At 39.3% G+C, this 23,536-nt stretch overlaps 2 protein-coding genes across 2 annotated transcripts in view; both read left to right on the top strand.

The window, feature by feature from the left end:
- GANC (glucosidase alpha, neutral C) overlaps nt 1-17,896 on the top strand; it is a 21,800-nt gene extending 3,904 nt beyond the window's left edge. The window contains exons 7-24 of the mRNA XM_005419531.2: nt 1,317-1,388; nt 2,788-2,884; nt 3,484-3,664; nt 4,499-4,652; nt 5,038-5,273; nt 6,237-6,363; nt 7,334-7,413; nt 8,264-8,407; nt 8,791-8,887; nt 9,269-9,370; nt 9,878-10,121; nt 11,843-11,907; nt 12,437-12,513; nt 13,722-13,796; nt 14,205-14,318; nt 14,856-14,968; nt 16,461-16,564; nt 17,454-17,896. Coding sequence (XP_005419588.2) covers nt 1,317-1,388; nt 2,788-2,884; nt 3,484-3,664; nt 4,499-4,652; nt 5,038-5,273; nt 6,237-6,363; nt 7,334-7,413; nt 8,264-8,407; nt 8,791-8,887; nt 9,269-9,370; nt 9,878-10,121; nt 11,843-11,907; nt 12,437-12,513; nt 13,722-13,796; nt 14,205-14,318; nt 14,856-14,968; nt 16,461-16,564; nt 17,454-17,563 — 2,192 coding nt within the window. The 3' untranslated portion in view covers nt 17,564-17,896. The remainder of the gene's footprint in view (nt 1-1,316; nt 1,389-2,787; nt 2,885-3,483; nt 3,665-4,498; nt 4,653-5,037; nt 5,274-6,236; nt 6,364-7,333; nt 7,414-8,263; nt 8,408-8,790; nt 8,888-9,268; nt 9,371-9,877; nt 10,122-11,842; nt 11,908-12,436; nt 12,514-13,721; nt 13,797-14,204; nt 14,319-14,855; nt 14,969-16,460; nt 16,565-17,453) is intronic.
- A 4,193-nt stretch (nt 17,897-22,089) lies between these two features.
- The window catches only part of CAPN3 (calpain 3), a 26,826-nt gene continuing 25,379 nt past the window's right edge, over nt 22,090-23,536 (top strand). Inside the window, exon 1 of the mRNA XM_031055742.1 lies at nt 22,090-22,380. Coding sequence (XP_030911602.1) covers nt 22,090-22,380 — 291 coding nt within the window. The remainder of the gene's footprint in view (nt 22,381-23,536) is intronic.

Genomic DNA, 23,536 nt, shown 5'->3' with positions numbered 1-23,536 from the left:
AATATTTTGTAAAAGAAAATTAAATTACATGTTCATTTTGCCCTATAGTATGCTTACATATACAGTGCAACCACTTTCATAAAGGACCTGGTATAACATTTTGCAATATTTTACAAATTCATAGTTGAAGGAAGGCTTATGTGTTTTACCATGTTGTAGAAGGCATCAGTCAGGTAAGTTTAGCACAAAAATGCTTTTTTCTATAGCCTTTTTATTACTAATTTATTTCTCTTTTGTTCTCTTATTTGATCTGGAGTAGATGTGTAAAAAAGAGCTTTGTGGTGATATTTGTCATTTTCAAATTCCCTGTTCATTGCGAAGAGAATTTCAAAAGAACAGGACCTTTTTTATAACAGTCAAAAAATATGTCTCCACATACATTCAGGCTTAATACAGAAATAAAATTCTCTCTTAAAATAGACCAGGTCCTGGCAGCACATAGAGGCACATAGCAGTTTTCCCAGGAGGCTGAGCTGTGTCTGGGATATAATTTTAGCCCCCTACAGAGCAGATGGCTGCTTACTCTGCTATCCTGTTATAAATGGCAGGAGCTGTGCTGCCTTCAGCATACTTATGTTTGAGCTCTGATTTCTGCCAGGGAAAGCACACAGCTGCAAGAGGCCACGTCCACTTACTGTGGGATGAATGTAGAAAAGAAAACTAAGGAAGACACTGCAAGAAGTGTAAATTCTATGACAATGAATTACAGGACACAAGGAGGTTAAATGTATCAGTTACAGACACTCCACAGTGTCTGAAGAGCTTTTTCTGTTGTCTGACCTTTACTAGTTGGGGGAGTGAGTTGGTTCTGTTTATGTTTTTTCTGTTTGGTTCTACCCATGCATATAATAAATTTATTCAAGATCAAGGAGAAACACATTTTTCACAGTGGGAATAATCACTCACTGGAACAACCTTCCCAGGATGTGGCATAGTCCCATCATGGGATGTTTTCAAGATTTGTTTGGACAGGCTGCTAAATAATCTCATCAAGGCTCCCTTTACCATTAAAGGGTGGACCATGTGATCTTTTGAGGTCCCTTTCATACTGGGCTATTCTATCATTCTGTGATTCTGTCTAAGATCTCAGATACTATTTTTATGCTGTAGCAGACTGCTTGTGTACAACATATGCACATCAGTTCTTCAGTGTAAATTCCTGGACCTGAATCTGATTTGTGGTTTTGATTTATTTATATTAGCCATATGTGGCCAAAAAAAAAAACCCAGTATAAATCTCATGTGAACAATCATGTTTTTCTTAAAACTACATGATGTGCACAATTTCATTTGCTAGGCTTAGCTATTTCTGTTTGTACAGGAAAAACAAGAGGATCTAGGTCTCTGGCAAGAGAAATTTGGCAGTTTCTTGGACATCAAAGCTCATGGTAAGTCTCAGTCTAGTTCTGAAAACAGCTTTACTGTTTTGTATATAGCCATGTTCATTCATATTTCTGTCTGCTTTCTGTTTAGCTGCTTAATGTTTATCAATGTCCCACTTCCTCCTGCTTTTCAGTTGCCTTAACTTTTTTTTAATCGGAAATCAGTGATGGGTAACAATTTGACAAAAACTGCAAGTATTCATTTGATCTCTGTTCAAGAGGGAACACATTAAATGTGACCCATTTCATCAACTCACTGTATACCATTTCTGACACAGGATTAACACTATCTGCATTGTCTGACTTTGCATGTATATATTGTATAAAATACATTATTTCCTTTTCTTTTTTTTTAGCATTAGTACATAACATTGACTTCACCTGTAGTTTATTCTCATGACATATCAGAAATCATGATATCTAAGCATTAATAATTGTCACAAAGAAACCCTTTTGAAGTGTGGACTAAAAAAGGGAATACTGAGCCATCTTAAGTGATAAAGCCAAAGATTATAGACACATGAGAGCGGTAACTCAAATAAAATTTAAATTATAAATTACCAAAATATGTGATGATCTGCTGTCCATCCCATTGTATTCTATATTAATTGAGTTACTTGGCTTTGTCCATTACCATTATCATGCAGACTTTTATAGTGATCAGCACTACCCAGCAACTGCAGTAGAAGGAGGGAAGTCTGAAAGCAATTTCTTTTGGTGGCAGAAACTTCCTCAGTTCACAGTCAAGACACAGAGGGCAGGAAGCTCTTGCCCTTGTTGTTCATGCTATTTCTCGTGTCTTTGGCCAGCATCATGTTTTTGTGTTTTCTGTGTCGGAGGAATAAAGTCCATATGGTCAGATTCTGATCCTGAAGCCGCTGCTTGTCAGTCTGCAGGATCTCTGGTTGCCTGCCAAAAGTTGCTCTGGATTCAGTAGTGTGACAGGATGATATCACTGGTAGGGACTCTTGTGCATGCTACTCCCCTGGCTGAGGCTGAAGAGAAGACCAGTGGGAAGCAGACAATTCAGATCCTGAAGTTCACTGTGCTGCAAAGTTTGGCTTTTAGATACCAGGGTAGAAACAGGAGATAATTTTAAGCTGTTTCACTACCAAATAAAGAAGTGACCCATGATTACATGGATTTGGGATATTTTTCTGTTAAAGTGATTCATTTTATCTTGTTAAGAAGTTCAAAATCAAAAGAAATATAATAAAATCTGTTTCAAACATTACCTCTATAGAACAGAATAATGGAAGTGAAGTTGAAAGGAAACATGAAAGACTTAATTATTGAAACATTAAAACCTATTTTCTTTTGGTTTATCCAGTTAGGTACTCTGCTTTATTCCTTTCAGATAAGCCTAAGAACTCTGCATTCTCATAATTTAATATTATTTCCACAGGTCCTACTTCTGTAGGCATGGACTTCTCTTTACATGGATATGACCATGTTTATGGAATACCACAACACACAGAAACCCTTCTTCTCAAAAACACCAGGTAAATGTGTTAAGGCATCAGATTGCAAGTGAATGCAGTGTCTTTTTTTTGTTTGTTTTGTAAGAGAGAGCTAAAACATAGTATTAATAATTTAATCCAGACAAGAGCTTGAGACATGTGTATCATATAGTGTATATTTTAGTTTAATATTTTAGTTACTTGAATTGTAGCCCCTATTCATGTGGAGTAAGGCATTCTGCATTCCCTAGTGTGCAGTTTCATCAATGGCCCTTTCTGTTCTCTCCCAGTTTTCCATGCAGTTTTTTCCTGACTTCCAGGATTGGTCATGTTTCAGCAGTACTCATAAAAGAGCAGTTTTATGGGAGGATGGGAGAGTTCAGAAATAATATTTTAGGATTTAAAGCAAACTCACAGTAGCCTCCTGGCAGCAAAACTCTCGTTTGCTTCAGATAGTGAGGACCAAAGCAAATAAGCAGTAATCTAGGCAGTCCATATTTCAGCTCTGGATGCTAAACAAAAGACTAGAACACAGAGCACTCACTGAGTATTCACCAGGTTTAGTGAGACAGCAATAGAATTAAAACTAGCCTAGTGCAAGATGCTTACGTGTAACAAACACATCTGTTTGTTTGTCCTAGTGATGGTGATGCATACCGGCTTTATAATTTGGATATTTTCGGCCACAAGATACATGAAAAAATAGGTATTTATGGTTCAGTACCCCTTCTCTTAGCACACAAGCCTAACAGAACTTCAGGGATCTTCTGGCTGAACTCTTCAGAAACACTGGTGGATATTAGTACAAAGGCAGTAGCTGAGGTGAGAGTTATTCACTTTCCTCAGAATTAAATTACAAAAGAAAACACTTCAGGACAAGACCAACAAGAATTTAACACTATTGGAGATTTATCTTTTGCTCACTAATGAAGAATCATCAGTCTCTTCCTCCTGTCCTTCCTATTGCTAAATTTGTTGTATTAAACTAAAAGAACAAAGAGATCACTCCTTTCAAGAGCCAAGTTATAGATTTTGTATCTTAACAGATCTACAGGAGGAGACAGAGAGAAAATACATAGAAAAAATCTATACGGATGCAGAAGGCAGAAAAAAAGGTGGACAAAAATCTTGATATTCACTTGGATTTGAGAAATTTTTATGAGTGTTTAAATTCTTGGAATTGCCACAGATTTCTGCTTAGCAGGCTCATTCTTCTGTGGAATGTAATTGACCTTAAAGAAACATAAAATGTTCAGGAAAGGAACTCGCTCTTGAAACACAAACATATGAATTCTGTTAAAATTGAAACAATGACAAGCAAATCTTGCTTTTCCAGCACTGCATTATGTGGTTATTTTTTTTATGATATAGATATTACTCAAAGATCATACAGAAAATTCACAGTCCTTAATTACGGAAATACTTTAATATTATGCCACTCATTACCCATTTTTTCTCATTACCTATTACTCTACTTTGTGTAAGTGGTATGCAAGGTAAAGAATTTGTGAAGGATTTATAAGAAACATTCAGTGTCTATTCCTACTACCTGCCAGGTATGTAGTGGTGAATTTTATGTGTTTCCCTATTTGCTCCTTCATTGAATAAAAGTATGATAGAGACAGAGATTCAGGTTTACCTTGTTTTCGTTCTAAGCACACTCCATCTAGATCTGCTGCAGAGACTGCTAAGCAGAGAGCAGTGCCTCTAACTGATGTACGCTGGATGTCAGAAAGTGGGATCATTGATGTTTTCCTGCTGATGGGACCCACTGCATTTGATATCTTCAAGCAGTTTGCACAACTGACAGGTACTAACTGACATAATTGGAGTCAGAATGGCACGCTTACCCAGGAGATTGTCTGAGGAACATGCTGTAACCAAGAGTGGGTCAATATTTACCTAGCCCATTGTGTGCAGGAGGCCAGTTGTTCGCAAACTGCAATGTGTAGATCAAAGGCTCGTGCTTTGTGAACACAGCCCTCTATCCTTGTTTTCCCTAGCATTCACAACTGGTCAAACTTGCCTCTAATTGAGAAGCCAGCATAATCATTGCTATCTGAAACTGCACCCTTAGAGGAAGAGGTGAAATGCAGGGGGATAGAACTGCCAGTCACTATCAAGACATGCCACCTTATAATGTGGAAAGACTGAATTTATTGACAGTTTTATCTTCATTCATATACTCTTTCTAGGCACTCAAGCCTTGCCCCCGCTTTTTTCTCTGGGCTACCATCAGTGCAGGTGGAATTATGAGGATGAACAAGATGTCAAGGCAGTGGATGCTGGCTTTGATGCACATGACATTCCTTATGATGTCATATGGCTGGATATAGAGCACACAGATGGCAAGAGGTATTTTACTTGGGACAAAAAGAAATTCCAGAACCCCAGAAAGATGCAAGAACATCTCAGGAAGAGAAAACGCAAGGTAAATAATATTGCAAGAAGAAAGCAAAGATTTGTCTGTAGTGTGAATCTACCCAGTCTAGCTTTAAGCATGGTACTTCAGATACTGGATTCAGGTGAACTACAACACATTAGACTGTGTTGCCATCTGATGCTTCCAACATGCAAACTATCTTGTTTAATTCAGTTCCTTATACCATTTTATTATTTAATAGTTTGTTCTGAATCCTGACAATCCAGCTAAATTTGACCCATGTGGAACTCCATCTTACAGAAGCAGCTCAGCACTGTCATTGATAAACACACCAGAAAATCTTTTTTCTTAACATGATCTTTTACCATTGATACTTTCTGTGGTTGTTTCAGCTTTTCTTTGTGTTTCTGTATTTCTGATTTTACAGCTAAAATATTTTCCTTGGAATTATTGGGTTGTAGAATTGCTTAATGCTTGATCTTTGCCAAAAGTCAATGAAGAGGGGATTGTTGAAACAGCATTCAAGTTTTATAGTCTCTCAATTGGAGCTATAGTACTTTCTCAGCTCTGCAGTAAAGCACCAGAATGTAACTGCAAAACACAATACCTGTTGCTGTTGTATGATGCACAAACTAAAATGAATTAACTGTCTTAAGGCGTATGATTTTAAGGAGGCACATGAACACAGAAGTCAGATATTTTCCCATTCACAGAAAACAGCAGTGAATTAAACAGAATGTTTTTAGGGGTTGGGGTACTTGCTTTTATCTGAAACAATGGCTTTTGTCATTTATTTCAGTAGGGTAAGTTTATGCAGTCCTTGAAAAATCAGGTCCTGTACATATGTCTAACAGAGTATATAAAAAACTGGTATCTGCTTTTTAAAACTAGGGACACAGCTCTCTTTACCTGAGGTGAAGTCATTGTCTGCCTTTTAGCAAAAGTGAACTCTTACTGTTGTATTAAGCACAGCTGATCTTAATTATGTGTTTTATTTTCTTACCATGGCAGCTTGTGGTCATCGTAGATCCTCATATTAAGGTTGATCCCTCGTATATCCTGTATGCACAGGCAAAAGAAAAGGGATATTTTGTAAAAGACAGAAATGGGCAAGATTTTGAGGGCATCTGTTGGCCAGGTAAAAAACACTGTGTCTTTATATTTTAAGCTGTTTATTTTAAAAATTTTGCGGAATAGTTTAATTGGGATGCATGGAAGCAGAATTGAATTCTTATATTCCTTTCAAATTCCTTATATTCCTTGCAAATTCCTTGCATTTGTTGGAAACATTAATAATTGTAATAAAAATTAAAAATTAATATAATTTATAATAATGGGTGAGGGTTGGTATCATCATGTCCTGATTGCCTCAGCTGTATAGATTGCCTCTGTTATATCTATTGGATCTGCAGCTAGTTCCAGTGCCTAGAACTAAAAGAGTTGAATTTATTGATGAGAATAGCCATTCCTCTTCCCAGCTTGTCTTGGACACAGAAATGCAGTTTGGTCCATTGCAGTGAGCACAGCTTATGTAGGCCGGATGAAATTTAGTGGACCCTGATCGAGAAGACTTTGATTCAAGAGTAACACAGTGATTTGACATATTGTGTTTCATGAGATCTCATTGCAGGGAGGCAGAGGAGGTTGTCTCCCTTCCTTACAGACAGGGAGCACACAGTCCTGGCAATGGAATGATTATGGGAAAAGTCAAGGACATACTGCAACTTCTAGTAGCATGGTCAGATGTAGTTATTCAGCTTGTCAGTGACACTTTTCTGTTTGAGGTCGGAATACTGGTGGTGATGTCTTTCCCTGACTGCTTGTTCACATGTGAACGTATTTGAAACTGCTACTGCTAGCAGATATCCTTAAATGGTGCTTAGCTTCAGACCTCCTGAATCTAAGTGTGTTGACCTTCACAACATGGCAAAGGGTGTGCTGAATTCCAAGTCAGCCTGGAATTTGGTCTTGAGCTTTAATTTCAGAAAAAAATAGCGACTACACTATGGCTGCCTATGGAAACCATTGTAGCTTTAGGCCGCTGTATATAGGTGCAAAGACAATATTCTTAAAATCAGATAAATAATTGGGATCTCCAACATCCCCAGGTTCCTCTTGTTACCCAGATTTCACCAATCCTGATGTGCGAAAATGGTACGCAGATCAATTTGCCTTCAAAACATACAAGGTTTGTATTTATTTGCTCTGATTTACATATCCCAGAAAGCCTGAAAAGGGAGAAGAGAGAAGATACTGTCTAAGCAAGTTGTTGGCCTTTGTAGCTCTATTATTATGTATAGGAAAATACCTTGATAAGCTGAAGTACCACAGAAGGATTTTCTCCATGGACATATCTACACTGAGCCAGTTGGAACCCATATGCCACCAGTGAACACACACTCTTAGTTGCAGCAATATAAGGGACAAACTGCAGGCATTTTTAAGAACCCATAATCTGGAACAGGTGCTGCTATTCCAGCCTTTACTACCATGACAGCACACAAGGAGTGATGTAGGAGTGCATTCTCGCAGCTAGATCACTTCATCCTGACCTTCCTGCCTAGTGCTGAAAGTGTCTGGGTGACCATTGCTGCACATCTCCAGTTCCTCTCACCATGCTTCAAAGTTCTGGTTTCCAGTAGAGTTGTTGAAATCACTTCCCTAGTAGACATACATAGTAGATATTTCCCATGCTGCTTTTTCTCTCCAGCTTTCGACTCTGGCCTTCTCTGATTTTTCCTTATGCCTGTTTTATACTTCTCTTTTCCCTGCTTCTTTCCCTCACAAGAAAGCAGGAACAGCAAGTGCCTACTGAGTTTTCTAAGAATTGCAAAGATCAAGTGGGCTTGCAGGCTGCTACTCTGACTAGAAGGGCCTCTGAGGGGCTTTCGAGTGACCTGAGAAGTGTAATTACCAAGTCTTGCTTTTGTGCTGCTGTTTCTACTCATACCCCAGACTGGCCTGACACCCACTTGAAATAAACACTCAGAATCACAGGATTGACTCCGTCATGACCTAATTGAAGGTCTGTGTCATAGGGATCCACTAATATCCTCTTTGTATGGAATGATATGAATGAGCCTTCAGTCTTCAAGGGGGCAGAACTAACAATGCAGAAAGATGCTGTGCACTACAACAACTGGGAGCATCGGGAAGTACACAACCTCTATGGATTCTACCAGGTAGAGTATCTGGAGATACAAACTGCAGTTATTCTCATGGAGTATGTGTGATGTGGTACTTCACACAGTAGTAGGTATTCTATAAACTTCATCAAGGCCTGAAACTCTGCTGGATATTGCAGTATTTGAAATAAACTGGCATTGGTCACAAGAAAATGTGACATCATCTATGCCTTACTATCATAGTAATGTAAATTACATTGGTGTGACTACTGAATCTTTTTGTTCACATGTCTTCTAATAAGAACGTTATTTAATAATAGGTATTATTTCTTGGAACAGAATTGTCTTCATTTTTCTGCCTTAGAATGCTAAAAAGACAGTGTAGAAAGTACCCTAATTAAAGAGTTTGTCTTCCTGACTTTTCTATTCATGACTTTCAGCAAATGGCAACTGCAGAAGGACTCATCAGACGTTCTTCAGGAAAAGAGAGGCCATTTGTCCTCACACGATCTTTTTTTGCTGGATCACAGAAGTATGGTCAGTAAAGATTAGCTGGATGCCTTCCTTGCTGCTTTATTCTGTTAAGTTTGATGGACAGTAGTCTAGAGAGGACAGAAACTGTTTTAGAAATACTGATGTGGTAAGATCATAAGAGTGCAAGTGATTAAAAAAATCAGGAGAGGTTGGCAAGGTGTGTGTGAGTCAAAGGTAGAACAGCAATCTGTGTCCTGTGATAAATCAATACCTGTTTTTATTGCCTATTTCAGGAGCACAGATGTATAAAGAAAAAAGAAAGGTGCAATGTACAGGAATTCCAAAGTAGTTCATGATTATTCTTGTCTTCTTTCCTTAACTGCAAGCATAAACTGAGATATACATTCAATTTTCCTGCATAATCCTGAAACTGTGTATTTCCAGGGGCAGTGTGGACTGGAGACAACACGGCAGAGTGGAGTTACTTGAAAATATCCATTCCAATGCTTCTTACCATCAACATGGCAGGGATTTCCTTCTGTGGAGGTAATGTGTTTCTCACCGTGCATAAATGGCTCCACCAAGCTTGTATTCCCAAGGTAGACTTCAACACAGGTGGTGGAAAGCTCAACAGCCCTCTGCATTTCCAGGTGGTTTCACAGATTAGTCTGGTTTCAGAAGCCTGAAACCTGGCTCTCACCATCATGTCTCTCTCCACTAACTTTTGTGCAGTGTTTTTGTCCCATCTGGAGCAGCAGTCCTCAGGTAGTGTTCTGTTTACAGCATCGCTGTGATAGTGCTCTGTCCCTGGGAAAACCACTCACTTAGCCTTCAAAACCTCTCTTGAGCTTTTTGTTTTTTTCAAAGCATAACTTGTTGCACTGGTGTTTTACTCTTATTTGGACGAGCGGCTGCCCAACAGCTGAACAGAACAGTGAGCAAACTGTGAAATGCGTGGATTTATACACTTGGGATGTTTGTTAGAGGAGAGCTTCACATTTTCCAGAGCAATCTCCAAAACTGTGTATTTTTATTTGTCTGCGCAATATCTAGCTGATGTGGGAGGGTTTATTGGAGATCCAGAGCCAGAGTTACTTGTTCGCTGGTATCAGGCAGGAGCCTACCAGCCCTTCTTCAGAGGTCACTCTAACATGGAGAGCAAACGGCGCGAACCGTGGCTCTTTGGGGAGAAGAACACCCAGATCATCAGGAAAGCCATTACAGAGCGCTACGTCCTCCTGCCCTACTTATACACTCTGTTCTATCGGGCTCACACGGCGGCTGAACCTGTCATGAGGTAAGAGCATGAGCCAGCAGGCCTAGAGGGTATCTGCAGGAGCTTACTTGGAGAAGGGAGGTTAAATTACCACCTGTTAGTTTTGTAGTTACTTATTTGACTATTAAAAGGGAGAAAATCAGACAAAAGTTCTAATACTGAATTCTCTTTTCATGCATTCTGTGAGCTTTGTTAGGGTTCTCAGAGGAAAATTATGTTCTGAGTTTTTTCCCAAATGACACCTGGAACACACTAATTCAATAAACACAGTGCAGTCTTTGAACTTTTTAGAGTAGTCTGGGCTTCAAACTTTTCATCATGATAAAGACCATCACATAGTAGTCCAACCAGTACATAAAACAGTGCTTAATGGACTGTGAACTTGACCTAGAAATGTCAAACTACCATTTTGCCTCTCATGAAAATATTTGTTACTGCTTAAATGTTATTGTTATAAAATCTTATTTCATATTAATAGTTTTATCACTTTTTTCTGCAGTATTGCTTATAATGTTTCTTTAATCTAGAACAGAAATGAAATGACAAAATAAATTATTTGTTCTGTTGCTCTCTAACTTCTTAAAATGTGCCTCTATGGAACTGAATGCAGCACTTCTTTTGGGAAGAGATTAATGTCATTAATCTCCCTGGTATAGATTATAATCTGTGTTTGTTTGTATTATAATCTGTGTTTGCGGTTGCCCTAGAACTGTTCTTTTGCTCACATTTGCCTTTATATTTTGTTATGCAGATACATCTTACATGTTTTAGAAACATATCAGTCTTTTTGACAAGGGTTTAGTGGTTTGAGTTTTGAAGATAGTTTGCATTACAGACATAGTAGTGTGAGTGTCTGTCTGGACCTATGTGGGTGTAAATGCACCTGGTTTATGCACTGACAGAGACAGTGGGTTTCTGGCTTTCTTGAAATGAAGATTTTGTTGGCATGTGAACTGCCCACAGTATTAAATCACACTTCCATTGTGTTAAGTTTGCTGCAGTAGGTACAGAATTAGAGAGGAAGTATATTTTTCTCACTGAGACAAGCAGAATGGAAAGTGTGTCTCATTATCAAGCACACGAGCAGCAGGACTGCAGTGAACAGGTGGATGCCTGTGAGTGAGCAGGTGAGCCAAGCTTTTGTGTAAAGAAACTCAGACCCTGTCTCTTAACAAGCTGTTGTTGTCATAATCTCTCAAACTTTAAATATACAACTTCTGTTCCATAACCAGATGGTTATTACACTACCCTTTTTTGAGAAAGACTGAAAATGAGCTTCTGGTGCAGGTTTCTCAGGTGTGGTCAGGGCAAGACTTTCTATAAAAGCAGCAGGGAGCTGTTGAGAAAAGGAAGGATTGTGCTGCAGGGACTAGTTCATCAGGGGCCAGCATTGCTGGTAGACTAGGACACAAAGGCTCATTCATCTCTCCTTTGACAGAAGGAAGGCAGATGTAGTGCAAGGTTGTAAGGAAGAAGGCAGGAGGGAAGAAATTAATGCCACAGATGTAAAGATAGGTATACTGGAGTGTCTTAACCCGTGCTGTACTGGGGACTCTCAGCAGGCACAAAGGGGCACTTTGAGTCACTAAACACAGAAGAGAACCTTACCCTATCTTCAGTTCTTGGTAAAGAGTTCTTGTAAAGAGAGGGAAAAAATGGAGCCTGAAAATGCCAGAAAGACTTGAACAGGTTGATTGGAGAGGGAAAATGTAACTGAATTCCATTATCTTTCTTTTCTACAGGTCTCTCTGGATAGAGTTTCCAGGGAAAATGGAAACTTTTGATGTGGAAAATGAGTACATGCTGGGTAAGCAGGTGTCTTATTCCCTGCAATTTGACTTAAATATTTTTGAGGTGTTGCATGACAAAAAGAAAACACAAAAATGTTCCCCAAGACTTTAAAAAATTGTAATTGAATCTAGAACTTGAGACCTCTTGAAGGGACCTACTATTAACAGCACTTTGAAAACAGAGGACATAGGAGATACAAAAACTCAGTTGTATCTCACTAGTCACTTTGAAGAAACATGATTGGTTTTGACCTGAATCATCAAGTTCAGTAGGGCAGCTAAGATCTGCTTCAAAAATGGCAGTAGTAAACAACTACCACACAAACATGATTGGTTTGTACTGTGGTATGGCTGGCTACTGAAGTCAGTCAGCCATCAGCCCACTACACAAGCCTGTTTCTTCAGTAGAAAGTGAACCTAAGCATATGACATGCCCAAACAAGCTCCTGGAATGGCTGTGGGAGGTTGACAACCCCAGAGCACACAGGTTCTGCTCTGGGAAGATGCAGCCTTGAGGACCATAGCTGTGTTTATGTTTTTCTCCAGGAAATGCTTTGTTGGTGCATCCAGTCACAGAGAAAGAGGCCAAGACAGTAACAGTTCTGTTTCCAGGGTCAGAGGAGGTAAGGATGTATATGAATTGCTCAGCTGTTCAGCTCAAAGAAGTATTTTATGCAGAAACCTTCCAGCTCCCCATCTAATAACTGCGGAGCACTAATGCTGTGGCAAGTCTTGGCTGGCCATGCTGTGCCACTCTGAGCCCTTCCTTCCATCTTGATGCCTTGCTTGCTTGGCTCACAGTTAATTTGCTTTCTTGCTTTTCCACAAGCTGCTGCACAAATTTCAAGTCACCTACAGTTTAAATCTCCCTTCAAAGCTTGCTCGTCAATCACCATGAAACAGCTTCCCTACGTTGTCAGTTTTCTTTTTACATGTATTTCTCTTTGGGTTAAACTTCTCATTTTATGTAGAAAAAAAGGGAACTTTGAAGAAAGGTCAAAAGGAAATCAGAGAGAAACTGTGGGGAGGGAAATTTTAACAAGTCAAGCCTCAGTAGCCTGGGACATGTATAGCAAACACTGACTCACACAGAGAGCAGTTCCTCTCTGAAATAAAGGTATTTATCCACAGGATGGCACAGTGGTTCACTCCCACAAAGAGCATTTGGCTGCAGCAGCAGTGAAGTGGAGGAAAGGAAATGTTTTGGGGAAAATAGTTGCTAAGGGAAAGCCTGAGACTCTAGAGAGTAGGCAGCAAAAGGGGGTGTATGAGACCATGCAGAGCCTTGTGACTCCACTAACTGAGAACAGTTAGAATTCTTCTCAGTTTAAGGAGAAAAACAGACTAGGCTCTCCAGACAAGTTAAGGAAAATACTTTTGTCAAGATCTCTGTGGCAATTGAGTGCTTGGCACACTTAAAGTACTTAAACCTGCTGCCAAGTGTGGTGCATGGGAGATTCAGATGCAGCTCTCTTTTGTCACCTGTTATTAGCAACTTTGTTGTTAATTTTCACTTCAATATAAATATGCTTTTTCAAGAACTATATTTAAAAAAAAAAATTAAAGCATTTCATTGTTTTGCACTTCCAGATGCTTTAAGACATACAAGATATTATGCAAACTGTAGAAAAGGTCAGATTATTTTTGTGCTTCAGAAATTACAATTTATTCTTTTCATCCAGAAGGTCATTTAATTTAAAAAGTAAATGCTTTTTCTTGCCTATTAAATAGGTTGTTAGGAATACTGACGAGTTAAGGAGAGTAACTGCATCTACAGAGGGAACAGATTTTGGCATATGTGTCATGCTCATTCTGATTTCATTTTTTCTAGATTTGGTATGATTTCAGAAAATTTAAGCGAATGGAAGATGCGGGCACAGTGAAGATCCCAGTAACACTGGAGAATGTATGTTTTTGTTTTAAAATGCTACTTTCATAAAGCAGGAAAAAACCCCAAGCTTTTGTTTTGTCAGTATTCAGAATCAGAAAAGTTACAGTTCAATTTCCTCATAGAAATGTAATCTAAAATAGCTTTTGTATAAAACTCCCATCTCCTCTGTTGTTAGATTCAACTCTACTGTGTCCTGATGGCAAAATGAGGTGATAAAACAGTTACTTTTCCAAGCAAAATTATTTTGCTTATATACACACAGAAGTTTAATACTATTACCATTGTCAGTTGAATGATTTTCTTTATATATTTGTGGTAAAAGTTCATTTCTAAGTTGAGCAAAATTCTGTTATCTCTGATCCTTGTTAAAATTCCATTATCGGAGTGTGGGAACCTTTCTGCCTTGGCTTTGTGTTTTTGCAGATTCCTGTATTCCAGCGGGGAGGCACTGTGATACCTCTGAAGACCTCAGCTGGAAAATCCACTGAATGGATGATAGATATTTCTTATGAACTCCACGTGGCCTTAGATGCAGAGGTATGCTGGGATAGCATTCCTTTTTTACAAAGATGTCTTCTACTCCGTCTGACCTTTGTAGGCCCTGTTTGATCAGCACAATGGCATCTACATTTGAGTGCCCGATGGCTCTTCTCCACTTGAGCTGTTTGAGGGGACTCAGACCTCTCCCCCACTATCCCCTCTGAGCATGACTATCTGAGCACATCAGAGCCAGAATATTTTTCTGACTTTTTTCAGCCCTTGTCTAGTACCTTGGAGGAAGGAGCAGAGAATGAGCAGGCCACAAACTTCCTTTTGGACACATAGAGGGAACTTCCTACAACTGTCTTTGCTAATAAAGAAGTGACATATGGCACCTGCATCAATTTGATTACAAAACCAGGATGTCCGGCAGTCTCAGAGCTGGATTGCTTGAGCCTTCCAGAGCCTTCTACAAGCTGCTAAAGAAAAATAAATACACACCTTCAATATGAAGCATAACATATAGTGAGACAGTTTAATTATTCAACACTAGAAGCTGCTGTTAATTTGTGCTCTATCTGGTGTATTTCACAGGCCTGTGCCATAGGTGAGCTCTACGTAGATGATGGGCATTCATTTCAATATCTCCACAAGAAGCAGTTCCTGTATCGGAAATTCACTTTCCACAAGAACATTCTCTCTTCCAGGTAACAGCAATTATGGACAAAAGCCACCAACACACTGTCACTGGAAATGCCTGTTTTAGTTTATGAGGCCTTCTTACAAAGGTAGCAGTATTAGTCACATCTATTGCTTAGTGAAGTCCGAGAGAGTGCCCAATCTGTCATAAAACTGCAGAGGTAAACAGTGTTCTACATAAGTCTGAAGGCAGTGACACATGAAATACTGAGCTGTCTCATATTGTTTCAGTCTAGTCAGACTCAAGATTTTGCAGATTGACACAAATATAAAGGAAATTGTTAGAAAGAGTACAGCCTATCTGAGAGACAAAAAAGATAAATCAGGAGATTTGCAAGTATGCAACACCTGGAGTGTTTATATTTTCTAAGATTTGTTTTCTAACATAATCTTTGCTGGTGGTCAGTCACTGGAACATGTTCCCCAGGGAAATGGTCAATGCATCAAGCCTTTCCTAGTTCAAAGCACATCTGGATGATGATCTGAGCCACATGGTTAGGTTTAGGTAGTCCTGCAAGGAGCAGGGAGTTAGCTTGATTCTTATGTGTCCCTTCCAACTTGAGATATTCAGTGCTTCTGTCTGGGAACAAAAACCACACCTTTGCAGTCTCCCAAAGTAGTCAACAAATTCACCATATATATTAGCATGAAGAAAAACACTTGAAGGGAGGCACAAGGGGAAACCACCTACAAAGGTTTAGTGACAAAACCTAAAAGCCAAAGGGATGCCAAAGATGTCACTATAACACTTTTACTATTGAGGTACATTGCACAGAGGGCTGTGCAGTGCATAAATGGTGATTCTACAGGCATTGTTTTGTCCGAGCTTCAAAAATATGCAGGAGTTGATCCTAAAGCTACAAAATTTAACATAGAGCAAAACTAGTTTAGCTTGTATAATGTGGTTAAAAGTAGACTTCAAATCTCTTTATATGGAATATGAAATCTGAAAAGCTTAAAAATTCAGGATGGGAAAGAAAAATGTTGCTAAATTGCTAGCCAATCTAAAGTTGGAGAAAAAATAATTTTGAGATTAATAACATCCTGTTCATTAAAAAAGAGGTACATTTTGATTTGATTTGAGGTTTTTTAGAGCTTTTTAATAAAAATTGAATTAGTTACAAAATTAAACATAATTTTGTCTCAAATTGAAATATCTTACTTGAAAAAAATGTTAAAATTAGCTTTACATTTATATTTAGGAGTTTTAACCACTGTTTTCTGAAAATCCAGAACTTTTCTGGTTCTCAAAACAATACTTTTTGCCATAAAATAGCTTCTCAAACTGTTTTTCTTCTGATTGTGAAATCTGATATGCAGTGAAAAAATCAGCTGACAATGGGAGGAAGTTTTACTTGTTTTTAAGAGGAAGGTAAATAGAGGAAAGGAAACCAGTATAGGGAGCTTTCAGGATGAGACGGAAGTAATAATACTTGTGTGATACTGAATTTATACTGATGGAAAGAAATTGATGTATATGAAACTATTTTCTTTTTTCAGCTGCGTAGATGAAAGTGGACAATACCATACTACATGTGTAGTTGAACGGGCGATAATTCTGGGATTTGGAAAGCAACCCACTTTTGTGACAGCCAGTGCCAAGGGTAATGAATTGACTTCTATTTTACTGCAATTTTTTCAAATTGTGTTGCTCTGCTGCCGTTCACTAGAGGTGTCAAACTGACAGGTCTGCAGAAGAAGTGTTACAGCTTAGGAAGCCTCTTTGTTTAGCTTTCTTTGTTACTTTTTTATATCAAGGACAGAATTTAGTGAAAGGAACCAGCAGCTATTCACCCCTAATACTACATGCAGAACTGAAGAACACTGACTTTGAAAGATGATAAATACATCAGTAAATGTGGTTTGGAATGAACACGTTCAGACAACATTGTCCTGCACAGAACATGAGCAGAGATGGCACTTCAAATGAAAGCCCATTTGCTCAGGTCTGTTAACCTGCCTAGTCTAGAACAGGAAACTTGCAGACAAACACAGATTTACTTTTCTGTTTCCATGCTCATCCAAAAGCTCTGGAGTTCCTGACTATATGGCGATCTCTAGAAGTTGTGAGGTATCCCATAGGGGTAGGCAATAGCAGCTACAGAAAGGGCTTACAATTTCTGGTTGCTTTTCAAGTGTGTCCCTTCACTTTGAGAGTCATGGGGAAATGGACTTTATGCCTCCACCTCTCAAGGGTGCCTGGAGGAACACCTGTGCAAAACACAGGGTGATTTTTTTTCAGAAAAATTCTTAAGTAGTTCCATAGTTTGATGTACCATAATTTGAAAGATCAGGAAAAAAAATATTTACTTTCTTATTCCACTGCATCCTTATAATATGTGTGCTGGGAAGATTTGACTTCTACTTGTTTTTTAATCAATCCTTTCCATCAGTGGCAGGGACAGTCAGAACTAAAAACTGTAGAGTCACGTGTAGCTGTGTTCCAGAAGAATTCTTCTTAAATTAAATAGAAAACTCTCTTGTCCTGTTCAGATGGGAAAAAAAAGGAGGTGGTTTTCACATATGATACGAAGACCTCTGCACTGACACTGGAAAACTTAGCCCTGAGTGTTGATGCTGACTGGGAGATCTGTATCAGCTGAAAGAAGATGCAACTTCTTCAGAGAAGCTGTCCATTGAGAGGCTGAGGAGAAATAAACTGGGAGGACTTCAGATATTCACTTGAATCCAATTAAATCAACAAACATATTTTCCACCAACACATCCAAACTAACATTTCTTACAGTTTTTCTTTTAAAGCACCAATTTGGACTTGGATAATTTTCTGTTCAGCAATAGTAATAGCACTAGGATTGTATCTTTGGGGAAATAAGCTAAATACTATTTGCATTAGTCTTGCTTCAGTTAGGCATTAAGCTTCAGTTCTGCCTTCACTTGCAATAAAAAATTATGTGGCTTGTTGGCCTTAATGTAAATATTTGAAAATCACACTGTTCAGAGGTTGTTGCACTTGAGGAGATCTGGGCCAGTTCAACAAGCAGCTTCAGCAGGTATGGCAGACACAGAGGTTATTACCAGAGTTCTGCCTGCAAGCTGCCTTCTGAAAACAAACACAGAAGGAGCCATCCAGTGTGATCACAGACACTTCTGCTTTCCAGTCCTTATGGCAATGCAAAATTAGCTGGTCTGCAGAGGAAAGTAAACAGCTGGCTGGCCAAAGAGCTCAGGCACTGGAGGTGAGAGTTGGGTAGCTTGTGCCATTCGTTTGTGCAATAACAGAAGACAGTAACGTGATGGTGCAGAAGGCTCCCTAACAGCCAGCTTTGAAACTTGGATTTCAAAAAGGCACAGGTACTACTTAAAAAATAAGTTTTCTGTTAGGAAAGAATTGGCATTGATGATTGAATGTCATTGATTAAAGGCAGCTATGCTTTCCCAGATCTGCCAAGTCCTGCCAAGTTTTGGCTTCCTTTAGAAAAGTTTTAGTCATGTCACTTTTTAGTATCTGGCTGAGATTTGAGCTAGGCATTTATGAAGCAGAATTTAATTTTAATGGGATTAATTCTGCATGTAGGCATCCCACTTTCTCTTACAACTCAGCCTAATGTTCCTTTACCATCTTTTCCCACTATCTCTGCAAACAGAACTGGTGTGTTTTGATGCCTGCTTTGCTTGCAAAACAGAGACATCCTGAGTCTCACATCCATTACATCCTGCCTGTTCCCTCAGGCTTTTCCAAGTTAGGCATCTCTTTTCACAGGCTGCCATTGCTCCACAGGGTTTGTTTACCTTTCTATTTGCTAAACTCATCAGCTATATTATTTTCAAACCAGTTCTGCTTTGAGTCAAATCTGAACATGCCATCAGTTGGGTTTCTGGTTTTTCTGGATTTCTAGTTAATTTAATTCCTTTTAGTAAGATAAGGAAGTATTTTCTAAAAACATCTGTAAATTAACTCATAGGAAACAGAGAAGGATGGTCACCATTTTTGCCAGCTAAAGGTAACATAACATTACTAATCTCCCTGTCATTCCCACCTGCTGCTGTTTGTCCTCTGCAGGGCACATTTCTGGGAACAGCAAGCATGAAAGCAAACTGTGAGTACTCTTGACTACTCAAGTGTAGTTTGTTCCCCCCTGGACTCTTCTAGCTTCCTTCTTTTATATTCTGCAGAGCTATTTGTCAGCACCTTCTCAAGGAGACAGTGTGAGCCTCCACTGCAGGAACTGGCAGCATGAATACTGTTGTGCTTAATGCAAATGTGTTAATCCAGGTAGAACAGCAGCAAACAGATCTTTTGCACCTATGAGAAGAGAGACAGACCCTATTTTTCTATCAACTTCTAAGCTTTGATTGATGATCTCTTACTATGTTTAAGCATAGCAGTGATTCTGACAAGATATAGTTATTGTTTTGGGTAATAAAATATTTTAACTGCTATTTCTCAAATTGGAAAGTGAAATAAAGTAATAACGAAGCAAGTTACATGCTTTTTTCCTTCCAACCTTCTTTCTACTGCTAAGAATCACTGGTGAGTATTCTTCCAAGGGTACCTGGTTAATGTGAACGACTTGCCTTTATTCTCTGGCCCTCAGTAAGATATCTGCACCATAGTAAGTACTCATGGGTCAGATTTTCAGTGGTATGAGGTTCCCAACATCTGTCGATTTCAGTAGCAATTAGTTGCTGAAAATCTTAAGAGTTGGGCCTTTAGATCTGGTAAATTTCAAAGAATACGATTTACATTGCTGTTTGTAGTAACTCACATATTTTTTCACATATTTATGCCATAAATGAAGAAATAAAATTTTAGTATATCTTTATTAAAAAAAATATTTCTATTAGTGGAAATAACTGGAGAGAAAACTCCATACAAATTAAATAACAATATTAACATTTTAGATTAATTCACTAATTCATTGTTACTGTTGAACAGGTCAGCTATTTGAGTACTTCTGCTTGCAGTAAATTCCATCACATACAGGATTTAATTCCTGAGTATTTGTTTTGCTGTTACTATTAGACAGCACATCCATTGTCCTCTATGGAAAATTATGTTTATTTAAGACACCATTTGTCTTTTACTAGCTGCTCCTGTAAAAAAGACCAAAACCCTACATAACAAACTCATCTTTCCAGTATGAAATAAGAAAAGGAGAAATTGTATTTTAAACAGGTGTAACTCCTGAACATGCCTAAAGAGCAGCATTGATGTAGAAGTGAGAAGTGGATGTCCACCTGCCATTCCATATGCAGGCACTGGCTGATCTCTTAGCTCTAGCAGTAGCAGCAAGTCATACCCTGGCACTTGCTGACAATCCCAATTAAAGAAAAAAAAAAAAAAACAACAACAAACCCCACTGCTAATCATTCACATGATCCTCCCCATCAACCCACAGAGAGTTTCTCAAATGTCATACCCCTACAATTCTTCCAGAAACAGAGCTCTGTATATAAGAGGTGCACTGGGCAAGAAAGGAGAATAAGAAAGAAAAAACACATGCCCAGGCTGCAAAATGAGCATTTTGCTGAGCTGTGCAGGGAAAGGCCCTTGTGTCTCAATATTTGCCTATCTTGGAAAGAGTGACACGTGGCTCTGCCAAGGTGTCCTGCAATGTAATGTCAAGTATGAGACCTGCAATCCTAGCATCTAAATGTAAGGAGGAAGTAATCAATTCTGCATCTGAAGAACCTACCCTAAAGCAATTGCATTCCTATTTTCACAAATGCTTGAATCTGTCTTTTTCAATTGCTCTATTGGTGCAAGAAGGCTTGTATTCATGATAAAAAGAAAAGGATTTAGGCCACCTAAATGGCCTAAAAGACTGATGATTAATATTCCTAGACGTTAGTCAAACTTGCCAACTTTATATTACCTCCTTTACAAGTTTCTCCAGGGGAGTTTTCTTTAATGAGCTGTAGAGTTTGTCCACTATACTGTTGATTTTAAATGTGTAAACTGAGCAAATGGCTGAGAAAAAAACCCCATCAGTGCTTTGGAAAATGCCATAGCCCTAGGCCAGAAGGTCAGCAATGTATATGTGAGCCAGAAATGAGTATCATTAGGCAAAAATAAAACTGATGTCAACCTGTGATTGAAGACTTCCCAATAAAGAAAAATCAAGGTATTACAGTGCTTTTCTTGACATATAAATATTGTCACCTTTTAAGAAACTGGGTTACAGAGAAAAGCAATATGTGTTTAGATTTTTGCTCACAGAGGCTGTGAATTTGTCCCTTATCCCACTGTTGTATGAAAAATACATACGTAGAGTCAGATGTTTCCTTTAACTTAGTATATCCTAACACACAGAGAATAGCCCAGTTTCCACACTAGGCTCTATAAACTTTTCAAAGTTTACACAAAAAGTTGCTTTCTTCATGGGAGTTAGCTATTACAAGGTGAATCTTTTTGCCAAGCTGCTCTCCAGACAAACCAAACAGAGCTGGCAAGTGACCTGACCTCAGTAGCATCAAATAGCTCCTTTTTCACCATTAGAAGTGTCTGCTGATCATCTTCTCTAGTAGCAAAAAATTGTCTCTATCTTTTCTACCACAAAGGGTAGAAACAAGTCAAGTACAACAGCTCTTTCAGCAGTGTCAGGACCATTGCCTGGCAGTACTTTGTACATAACGTTCCTAAGCCAGCAGGAGTTTAGCTTCCAGTTTCACTGTTCCCTCTACTTAAGGAAAAGATGAACTGCTTGCACCAGGAGTCAGCCCACACACAGAGCCTGTCCCAGGAACATGCCTGGCCTCAGCACAAGCTGCACAGAAGACTGACACCATCTCACTAATACCCCCCCCCTCTCATTTTCCCTCTCTTTGCCTGTAGTTATTTTTAGATTTCACAGTTAAAGCTTGTCCCTTCTGGACACTTACACACACAGGACAGCACACACACACGCGGTAGATACAACTTGGATACGGGAGTGAGCCAATTGATCATCTTGTCCCACATCAAGCAACAAATTCCAGTTTCTGATGACAAAATACTGTGCTTTAGGAGGATGCAAAACCACATGGAATTTTCTGGCTTGCAAATTTGACTAGAAGGCTTTCAACGGACAGAAAAGACAGTTTGCATAGCAACTTCCTCTCTTCTGAAATTTCCTTCCAGTTTGCAAGATCCTGCTGTCTTTCAGCATTTGCTGTCAGCCTGACTCTCATGCCGACCGCCATAAATGCAGCGGTGGCTCAGCGAACAGCTGCTGGGTCAGTCCCCAGCACCACTGCTGGCACTACGGAGGGGGCAGGAGGGGGCACAGGGGGCATTTATTCTGCCATTATAAGTCGCAATCAGCCTATTATCCACGTAAAGGAGAAGACATATGAAGAGCTTCACAAGAAGTGTCTGGAGAAAAACATCCTCTATGAAGATCCTGATTTCCCTGCAAATGAGTCGTCCCTTTTCTACAGCCAGAAAAGCCCTGTCAAGTTCGAATGGAAAAGACCACGTGTAAGTAACATTTGCTGATTGCCCTTTTCTGTAAATTCAAGTATACACCCTAAGCTTACTTTTTTGCAGAAATTGTGTGTTGGAGAGGCAGGTGGAATAAACTGGAAATATATTTCCTTAGAGCTCTCCTGGGAGATAACAAGCTAGGACTCTGAAAGCTTAGGCAATGTGTATATAATGACTAAAATACAATAAAACAGAATGAAGCAACAACAACAAGAACAAAAACAAAAGAGATTGAATGAAATATTTAGAAAGAGATATGGGGAATTTCATTTTCTTCTTGCATGGTTTGCCTGGGATTTTCTTCTCTGATAGTACCAAAGAAAAACTCTCCTCCTTCTGCAACAAGTTACTGGGTTTGCTGAGGCTTAATTTTTTTAACACTACTTTGTTTCACTTAAACCTCTATTTTGGTATTCTGCCATTTTTCTCATGTGTGAAAATAAAAGGACAGGCTATGTTCTCAAACATGCTCTTAGTCGGTTGTTCCCCACATTGCTTGTCCCACTTACCATTAATGTGGGTATTCTAAGCACTATGAAGACCCACTCTTGGCTACTAGTCCCATTCATTTTCCTATTTTGTGGGTATTCCCCAGCCAGCCCTCCCATTCTTTTTCATCTTTTTTTCACCTGTCTCTCTCACTGGCAGAGGAACTAACACCTCAGTTCCCAGTTGATCCTCCCTCCTACTTCAGGAGGAGTTACGCATTTTCCCTGTCGTATCTGCTGGGCAGCCGCTCCCCTGCAGCAAGGCAGCCCCTGGGACAGTGCCTTGGCCCTTGCCATCCCCTGTCTGACAGCTCCATCTCTTTGGCAGTTTTTGGCCACCTCTTTTATATTTGCCATACTTCCTCTGTGCCCAAATCTGTGCTTCAGTGTCAAAGTCAGTGGTGATAGATAACACTGACCACAGGAGTGTAACTGAATAGCAAAAGACCACGAGGTCTTGTGGGTGGCTCTTACAGACATAGAGGAAGGCCACGTGCTTCTGTCACAACAACTTGAGCAATGTGGAGGGATCGAAACAAGTTCCCCATCTGCTGTGCCCTGTGCACTTGTGCCCTGTCACTCCTTCGTCATCACCACGGCTGCATCAGCCTCTAGAAATGTGTGTGAATGACCTAAATGCAGCCCCAAGTCAGTCATGTAAA

Source organism: Geospiza fortis, unplaced genomic scaffold (genome assembly GCF_000277835.1).
Source record: "Geospiza fortis unplaced genomic scaffold, GeoFor_1.0 scaffold66, whole genome shotgun sequence".
Taxonomy (NCBI): domain Eukaryota; kingdom Metazoa; phylum Chordata; class Aves; order Passeriformes; family Thraupidae; genus Geospiza; species Geospiza fortis.
Note: the sequence above shows the minus strand (reverse complement) of the source record. Positions and strands in the feature narration are given on the sequence as shown.